Here is a 10,260-nt window from a genome sequence, read left to right on the forward strand (position 1 = left end):
AAGTTTCACAATCACGTCTATCAAGAGTACTCCTATTGCTATGTACTCCCTCATATAGAGTATAGATCTCATTAAGAGTTTCTATTGTCTCATCCTCTTACCGATTCAGGATTCATGATTTTCTTATTTATAACATCACGAGTACCTCATATTACTCACAACTTGTTATTATCAATTGAACCCATTTCTTAGGATCTCTAGTCTACTAGGTCGGGTTACCATCATGAGCAACTCATTTATCTGTAAGCATTAATGACATATTCTTGAATGTATTATGGACTTTCTCTCTAGCTAATCCTTTCGTCAAATGATTAACTAAATTTTCATCAATGCGTACATAATCCACTCTTACAGTGCATTTAGAGATACAGTGTCTAACAATATTGTGCTTCCTTCATATTTGACATCTCTTACCATTATAATAATTATTCTTTATTTTTAAAATAGCTATGGTACTAGCATAATGAGTCAACACAATTGGCATGTGTTTTTTCATAAAGGGATCTCTACTAGAAACCATCTTAACCAACTTACTTCTTCACTAGCACTCGTTAATGCTATCATTTTAGACTCAATCATAAATTAAGCCAAGATAGTATGTTTCTTTGATTTCCAAGATACAACTCCTTCAGCTATACTAAATATATTACCAATAGTTTCTTTGAAATCATCTGATAAGATGTTCCAATCTGCATAATTGTATCCTTCAAGTACAACATAAATTTTCTGATAATGTAAACAGAGATTAGCTGTCCTCTTAAGGTATCACATGACGCTCTCAATGGTTTGCCAATGATCATCACATGGTGTACTTGCAAACCCGCATAACAATCCTATGACATTTGTAAAGTTAGGTTTAGTGCAATCAATAGCATACCTAAGACTTCCAGTGATTCTCGCATACTCATTTTTTCTAACACTATCATCAATGTTCTTAAATAGTTTTACACTTGGATCGTATGGTGTATTCATTTCATTTAAAATTCCATGTTGTAAGAGAATATGGTGTATTCATTTCATTTACAATTCCATGTTGTTTAAAAAATTCATTAAATACCTATAGACATATCCAATTTTCCTATCACTATGAAATCTTTTAATCTTCTCACTAAATTGATTTTCAATTCATTCACATAAATCTTAAACATGTCAAGCGCTTAACTTATATTCTTCTTAGGTATACATAAGTATAATCAGAGCAATCATCAATAAAAATGTTGAAATAACATTTATTATTTCTAGTTAAAGTTCCATCTAGTTCACAGATATTTGAGTGTATAAGATCTAAGGGATCAAAATCTCTAATAACTGATTTAAGCATTGTCTTATTATTTTAGCTTGACTAAAATATTCACATTTTTCTAAGTCATTGACATTTAATTCTGGAATTAGGCATAAAATACTTAAATTAGAAAAAATACGCTTATTAACATGATAAAGTCTAGCTTGCCAAACATAAAAATCACACAAAAAGTATATAGAAAAATAAATTTTATTCAGTTAAATATTCAACTTAAACATGTCATTAATGACATATTCTTTCTCAACAAAAATATCATTCTTAGAGATAGTGTACATATCTGCTCCTATAGAGTGACTAAACCTGACTTATACAGAAAAAACCTAGAAACACGATTCTTTCTATTCACAAATTCATGCATGACATCCTTTTATATTAAAGTCTTCCCGAAGGTGAAATTCAGCTCCACGTCTATAATTCCAACAATATTAGTAGTGTGATCATCTATCACAACACTTTCTTATCGTCAACATTTGTGTATGTTTTGAACATAACAAACATAACAAGAGGTGTCATTTTCTATCCATCAACCATCAGATCCACCAACCATGTTGATTTTAGTGATCATAACAATAAATTGCCCAACAGTTAGGTTAGCATGTGCACTGGAGCCAACATCAGGCTTAGGCCCGTTCTTACATGTCTTAGAAATATGGCCCGATTTTTCACAATTAAAGCAAGTGGAAAACAGGAGCTTCATTTCTTTGAGGAGGTGGATGATACCTAGCAATTTGAGCAATTAGGGTCTTAGAAGGGTTCCCATTTTTAATTCGGCTCACAACATTATGATTTTGTTTCTATAGTGGTTTGTCAAATGACTTCAAATCTGCATCGAATTTTTGTTGTTAGAACCAAGATTTCATCTTTCTTGTCTCCAATATTCTTCTTCAATTCGGAGGGCTGATAATCAGACTCACAATTCAAATTTTTGTTGTTGTGATGAAACAAGTATTTAGAATCTTTCCAACCAATGGATGATTTGTCAATAATAGCAACAATCTAAAATTATTCATCTAAAGGAGTACCTTCAGTGATGATCTTGTGAGTCATCTTTTGAAGTTCGTGACTTTGAGCTTTGACGGACCTTTCATCTATCATCTGATAATTGAGGTAGAGATTAACATCATATTTCTTTTCTCCAACTTCTTCGGTGTCATACTTCTTTTTTAGAACTTTCCAAATATGTTTTGTGGTCTCGCTATTAGTGTAATAATCATACAGATCATTAGTGAGTTCATTCATAATGTATTTTTTCAAAGATATGCAGTCTTTTTACAATGGACGATTTCTTTCTTGCGTTGTGAATCATTCGCTTTAGTTTGTGCAGTAGTGGCATCCAATTCACTCGAATTAACAGTTCCATTTGAATTCACATATTTCTTTGTATGCCAGTTGTTCGGTTGATTCAAAAGGAGCAACATGAATGTCATCGTTCAGAATGCTGAACCCCTTATCTAGCTACTAGGCCTTATCTACCGAGTCTTGTGACCGGCATACAATAATACATATTGCCACTCTTATCTAGACTTAGAACTTTAGACCTCCAACTTTTTTTTAAATCACAAATTATTAGTGATCAATTCTTAATATGTAAATAAAAGGACTTAAATCTTAGGCCAAACTACTTTTGAACGACAAATTGTTAATCTTGAATTGTTAACAAAACATTTGAAACTTATTAATGATATCTCCTGGATGGTTAAATCCTATTAAACTAACCATAAAAGCAAATCATTTGTCACGATGCAATCATGTGAATTACTTTTTTCTCCAGGGTCGTTAATTAAGTATTAAAGACAACTGTTTTTAAAGATAGTGCCTGCTTACGCCACAACCTTATTCTTATTATATACTCACTCAAATTTACTTAAATATATTTAATCTTTTTATCACATAAAACACAAAGATTAATAATAATAATAATAATAAAAACACAATAATAACAACAATAGTACAATTATGTGCAAAATTATAACTCACAGCAACAAGTTTATGATATTAAAACTCAGAAATTTATATCAAACCTTGAAGCTTTTCACAGAAACTATCAACACATGAAGACTCTAAATTCTCACTCAACAAAAACTTCCTTAATTCATTCTTATTTTTTCTCACTTCTCTTCCAACCTCATTCTCATCATCCATCACAATCTTCACAGCTTCACACACACTTTCTCTTGTAAACAGTCCATCTTCATCACCTTTCTCAACTTCCACACCAACTCTCAATTTCTCACTCACCATTCTTGCATTCATTATATGATCAACACCTACACGTGGCAACAATACCAACTGACACGTGTTAACTAGCCCCTCAGTTACAGAAGCAGCTCCACAGTGTGTTATGAAACATCCAACAGAAGGATGTTCCAAAATCAGTTGCTGTTGAATCCAACTTCCATAAACAATCCCTTTTCCTTCAACTCTTTCACTGAACCCTTCAGGTAAAGCTTCTTCAATAGTCTCAAATCCATTAGGTGGCCTAAGTGCTGCAAGAAACGGAAAGCCGGTTAACTCAAGACCTAGCAACAGCTCTTGAAACTGATTTTTTTCTAATGGACCTTCACTTCCATATGCACAGAAAACCACAGAACCATGTTTGAATCCCTTAAGCCATGATACCCATTTTTCATCTAGAGAAGTTGTTGGTGGTTCTGGTAATAGAGGACCTGAAAGAAGAGATGGTTTATCATAAAAATTTCCAAGGAATTCAGCATATGGTCCATCGATTTCTCTGCAACCTTTAAAACCGATTGCATCTGCTGAACTTGTACCTATGTGCAAACGGTCGTATAGTAATACACCACTTCCAAATACTAGTTTCCTTGATGAAGATAGAAACTCAAGTTCATGTTGATGAAGCTTGATATATGAATCAGGGTAGTTTGAAGGTGGTTTTCTGAGATCATCTACTGTTAATCCTTTTCCTTGGCTTCGTCTTGGTCCATTCCAAAAGTAAGATATAGAAAAAGGACTAGCTATCCAGTATTGAAGACTTTTGATACCTAGTTTTTGAGTCAAGTTTGGGAGCCAATATTGGAAATCAAAGAAAACTATTTGTGGGTTTAGTTTCTTTAGAAGAAGTTCAATTTGATTCTGAGTTTGGTCCATGGCTGTAGCAATAAGAGGGACTAAAGAAAAGGGTACATCTGAAGATGTTTCAGCATTATGAGGAAGGCCATCAACATGAGGAACATTGAGAGGGAAAAAGGTGATGAGGTTTGGGTTAAGGTTGAGATGTTGTAATTTGGTTTGTGTATTTTTGGGAATGAAGAAAGAGATTTTGTGTCCTCTTTTGGCAAGTTTGTTAGAGAGGTGAAGATATGGAGTAAAGTGTCCCATAGCAAACCAAGGAAACATTGCTAAGTGCAAAGAGGAAGGGGAATCCATGTTTGATACTCAATGGAATGAGGTGGACAAAGCTATATATAGATATATTTTACAGAATTATTAGTTTTTGATCAAATAGTTAACAATAACTTGAAAGAATGAATGCATGAATTTTGTGTACGCAGGAGTTTAATTTTCAATATTTATACTTTAAACATATATAATGTATTCTTAATAGTTTTTTAATCTGTTTTGGGTCCTGGGCAACAGTAGCCAACTTTTTAAATATGATATTATTGGGGTGTTATTGTATTCGGTGTTGGCATATATGTTTCTAGACATCATAGCTATAAAATAATATCACTACAATACATTTAAGTAGGTTGGATTTATTTATTTTAATTCCTAGTATGGTAGCTGCATCAATACTATATTTGTCTAATAAAGATATTGAAAGTTCCTGATAAAGGAAATGAGTCTGATAAAGGAAATGAGTCTGAGTCTTTTTTCTTGAGGTATATTCCATTGTCATCAGGGTTTTAAGAAATGGTTGTGGTTGCGTAAAGGTACTCGTACATATCATTCAAATATTCGTCTGTGTCAGTCTTCTTTGATACTCGTCTGTATCTTTTTCCGATACTCGTTTGTATCCAACACTCGTCCGTGTTAATCTTTCTGCTGAAGCTTGTATGTATCTCCCCAACACTCGTTCGTGTTAAACTCCTCCTCGATACTCGTCTGTATCATTTGACACTCATCTCTGATATCCCCAGCAAAGTCTTTTCCTCTCGATACTCGTTTGTATCTCCCAACACCCGTATGTGTTAACCTTTCTGTCAATACCCGTCCGTATCATTCAACGCTCGTCCACGTTAAATCTTTCTTTTGATATTCGTCTGTATCTTCTTTCGATACTCGTATGTATTGATCAATCCCCAACAGAGCCTTTCCTTTTGATACTCGTCCGTATCATTCAACACTCGTCCGTATCTTCTTTCGTTACTCATCCTTATCCTCTTTTGATACTCGTCCGTATCTTCCAACACTCGTCAGTGTTAATTCCTCGTATGGATTATCCTTTTTGATAAATCCCCAGTAGAGTCATTTTCTTTCTTTTGATACCCGTTCGTATCTCCCAACACTCGTTTGTGTTAACCTTTTCTTTTGATACTTGTACGTATCATCCAACACTCGTCTGTGTTAATCCTCTTTTCTAACACTTGTCTATGTTAATCGTATCTTGTTACGAGTTGCTACCATATACTTCTTTACCATAACTTTTTGCCCCATACTTTGAATATGGGCACCTTTCATATCCCATATTTTTTCCTACCCTTTATCAAATCCAGGCCCGGTCATAAGGCAAGGCCAGAAAGGCTCTTGCCTAGGGCCTCTAATTTTTCTTTAATTACAAGGCCTAATATGCACAGCTATGATATCAATTACTATGTACACTATGTCATTAAAACCTCGTGTACAGTTTTTATGGTGCTTTGTGCTAATTGTAATCAAACTGTTCTAGAATGGAAAATATAAACGGAACATTCAATATATATTTTTTATAGTGTGAAAGTAGTTACATTTAAAAAAGGTATCTTTTGTTTTTATTTATATACATTTTATTTCCATCAACAATTTTACGTTAGTGGGCAGAAAAACAGTATTTAAAATAACTTTTATACAAAATAACATATTGGTAGTTAAGTTTTATTGTTCAAATATTTATCATATTTATATTAGTTTATAATTTTTATTTCATGAGAACCTATTGTGACATGTTTATTTTTGTTTTAGAGTATTATCAACATTTAAATTTAAAAGTTAGAAAATTAAAAAAAAAAAACAAAAAAGTTAGTTGAATTTAATAATTTATTTATTGAATGCAAAATATAATTTTGAGTATAAACAAGTCGACACTTAAACAACACATACTTATTTAAGAAAAAAGGAATGTTTGATTTTTATATTTGTCGATAAAGTCAAAAAATAAATTTAAAATAAATATAATAATTAATTTCAACATTTTTTAAATATTTAACTTTTAATTTCGCCTTAGACCTCAAAATGTGTTGGGCCGGCCCTGATCAAATCATATGGCTTATATATTTCATTATTTCATAATACCTTCCATGAGGTCATACAATAAATCATGCATCACTGGTCTTTACCTTGGCATTGGTATCAAGGGCCAGAGTTAGGGTTTTCTTCTGATTCAAGGTCATCAAGAAATGAGGTGTTCAAGTATCCTCATTTCTCAATTTCACTTAAAACCCAAGGGTTCATCAAGAGTTCATGGTTTCATTGCTTCAAGATTGATCACAAGCTCCCATTCAATTGGTCCAAGATTAGGGTTTTTGTCAAAGTCAACCAATGGTTGACTTTTTGAGCAAAACTTGATTTCATTGATCATAATATGAGTCAAGGCATCTATGAGTACATCATTTAACTTCCCAAAGGTTTTCAAGAGGTTCCAAATGGTTGAAGGAGATAAATTAGGTCAACAGGCAAAAAGTCAACTATGGCACAGGGTCAAGGTTTGACTTTTGGTGTTTTTAGTCAACAATGAACATTTCAAGTTATTATACATGATAATATGATGTTTGATCAAGTTACATAAAGAGAAATCAAGAAGATCATGAAAGTTGCAAAATTAGGGTTTTCAAAATATTTCTAAGTACAAGTTTTGCATGGTCATTTAAGTGACATTCCATGATCATATCTCTCTGCTCAAGAGTCCAAAATTTGCAATTAAGGGCTGAAATTGAAGATAATGTATGATACTACAAGTTTGTGCAAGGTTTAAAGTCAAAAGAAGTCCGTAAGTGGTTTAAAAGTCATGGCAAAGTGAGAGGTCCAAGTTGCTAAAATGGGCCAAACACTAAGAAATTTTTCCCAGTGTTAGGCAGTTAGAGTTCATAATTTTCCTATAGAGATAACTTTGTACCAAAGCATGATCTCAAACAGTTTCTAACATCAATGTTGTAGTGTGTGGGAATACCTTTAATTTTATATAAAGTTTGGGGAAATTGGTTCATTGAGGGGAAAGTTATGGTGTATTGAAGTTGGCATGTTGAAACTGGCTATGTCCAAATACATGTACAAGCTATGCCCAACTAGTTTTCATACCAAGTTTTAGACCTTCATTTCAACTTATTTGCCAAAGTGCCCAACATCATTTCTCTTTATTTTCACCCCCTTCTACAAATCTCATTCACATTACAACATCAAAATCCCATTCCTTCAATCTCAAGAACACTTTTGAACTTGCTTGAAAATCATGAAACCATTGATTACAACTTTGCACTTGAAAAACCAATTTGCACAAAACTTGTTCTAGATCCTTCTTGCACGTGCCAGCTCACTCCATACACTCTAACAAACTTGTTTAAACCTCTCCTAACCTCACTCCATGCCAAATGCCTTGAATCCTAAGCTAGCTCCAAACCAAAACTCCAAGTATAATTTTGGATCTAACAAACTCCAAACATCTGGTATGGATCCAAACCAACTCCAAACTTCCCTTGCAAGTTTCTGAGCGCATATATAAACACCATTCCCTCCAAAATATCAAGTTCACAAATTTTTTACCAAATTTTCACTCAAGCCTCTTCCTTTAAATTTCCATATATATAACTTTGAGCTTCACCCATGGAAGCAATTTTCGAATTCATCAATTCAGCAAGGTTTTCTTTGATCTAAGGCTTCAATCTCCATCCATAAATCATGTTCAAGCTACCGAATACACCAGTTCACTTCTGGAACACTTGATTCAAGCAAATTGAACTTCACTTCTTTATCATCAAAGTTAACTTGGATTGAACAATTCAACATGATTTGAAGAAAATTAAGCCTTGATTCTTCATCATCAGACCTTTCTAAAGCTATTTGGATCTTCATCTTTGATTAAAACACCTTGAGAAGACGCATGAGACGTACTCCGATTGGTAAGTTTACATCAATTTTGAACTATATGATTTCAGCATCATTTCATGTAAAACTCGATTTTATCTTGTGCGAAATTGTTCCTTGATGAATAGCCTAAGGTTTTGTGGATTGATTGTTAGCATATGTCATTTAATTTTGAATCCAAAAATTAGGGTTCTTAGGTGTTTTAGTTCGATTTGAGAGATTGGTGATGAGTATGAAGATGATGGGGGGCACACATGCTTTTTTTCTTCTAGATTTTGAATTCAAGAAATTGCGTTGTCACGCTTCCATTGGTCCAACTTATTTTTTCTTTTATTTTCCATTTATTATTTGTTTAAAAATTAGAAAATCTGAATAATAAGATATTGGGTTTGGAATGCGCTAGATTACTCTTCACAATTCCATTTTTTATTCTCACCCCCGGCCCATTAGAGTTTCTATTCTCCTTTTTTTTTTCTTTTAATAGTTTTGTTAATTTTGTTTTAATATTTTTAAATACCATAAAAAATGATAAAAAAATACTTTTTAATCATCAATAATACTTTAGAATATCATTTTAATATTTTTTATTTTATTTTTATATTTTATACTTTTATTTTTAATTGTTTTAGCTTTTAATAATTAAAAAAATATTAGTTCTTTATTTTAACTTTAGAAATAGTTTTTGTTAATATTTTCTTGATAGTTAAAAATACAAAAGGTCGTTACATAGTTCTGTTAATATTTTTAGGGCTTTTGATTTTATTTTTTGATATATTTTCCCTTATTCAATATGACCAAAATACCGTTTGTGCTTGTGTTGACTTCTTGTTGACTCTTGGATTGATCTTGATGATTTCCTTTATGATTACTTGTTTATTTGATTATCTTGATCCATATTTGATTGTGTGAAGAGGAAAATCATGCGCCCGACATAAGAATTCTTCATTACAAGAAGCCAACACATGTCTTTCCTACTCATTGTCTCATAACTGAAGATGTGTCTAATGAAAAGCCGTGGTATTATGACATCAAAAGGTACATTGAGAAGCAAAAGTATCCCGAGGGTGCTACAATTTGTAATAAGAAACAATTTGAAGGTTAGCATCCAAGTTCTTCTTGTCATGAGACGTCCTGTACAAAAGAAACTATGATTCGGTTCTACTCAGATGCGTGGATAGACACGAAGCAAAATCGATCATACGAGAAATCCACAAGGGTTCTTTTGGGACTCATGCTAATGGGCATTCCATGGTCAAGAAAATCTTGCGAGCAGGGTATTATTGGTTGAAAATGGAAAGTGATTGTTATGCATATGCAAAGCGGTGTCACAAATGCCAAGTGTATGCAAACATAATCCATGTTCCTCTAACTCCTTTGAATGTTTTGACTTCACCATGGCCCTTTGCAAAATGGGGCATTAATATGATTGGACGAATTAAGCTAAGCGCTTCAAATGGACATATGTTCATTCTTGTTGCTATCGACTACTTCACCAAATGGGTTGAAGCCGCTTCTTACTAGAACATAACAAAGCAAGTCATTACTCGCTTTATCAAAAAATAATTCATATGCCGTTATGGGGTTCCAAGTAAAACCATTACTGATAATGGTTCCAATATCAACAATAAAATAATGAAAGATTTGCATGAAGAGTTCAAGATTGAACATCATAACTCATCAACCTATTGACCGAAGATGGATGACGCTGTTAAAGCAACTAA

The 10,260-nt window shown here is 32.9% G+C and overlaps 1 protein-coding gene across 1 annotated transcript; it reads right to left on the minus strand.

Annotated features, from left to right (window-relative positions):
- Nucleotides 1–3,162: 3,162 nt before the first annotated feature.
- LOC131647952 (cyanidin 3-O-galactoside 2''-O-xylosyltransferase FGGT1-like) lies at nt 3,163–4,802 on the minus strand. The gene has a single exon (XM_058917762.1). It carries the CDS (start codon nt 4,688–4,690, stop codon nt 3,314–3,316), a length of 1,377 nt encoding a protein of 458 aa, XP_058773745.1. The 5' UTR covers nt 4,691–4,802; the 3' UTR covers nt 3,163–3,313.
- Nucleotides 4,803–10,260: the final 5,458 nt, after the last annotated feature.

This window comes from Vicia villosa, linkage group LG2 (assembly GCF_029867415.1).
Source record: "Vicia villosa cultivar HV-30 ecotype Madison, WI linkage group LG2, Vvil1.0, whole genome shotgun sequence".
Taxonomy (NCBI): Eukaryota; Viridiplantae; Streptophyta; class Magnoliopsida; order Fabales; family Fabaceae; genus Vicia; species Vicia villosa.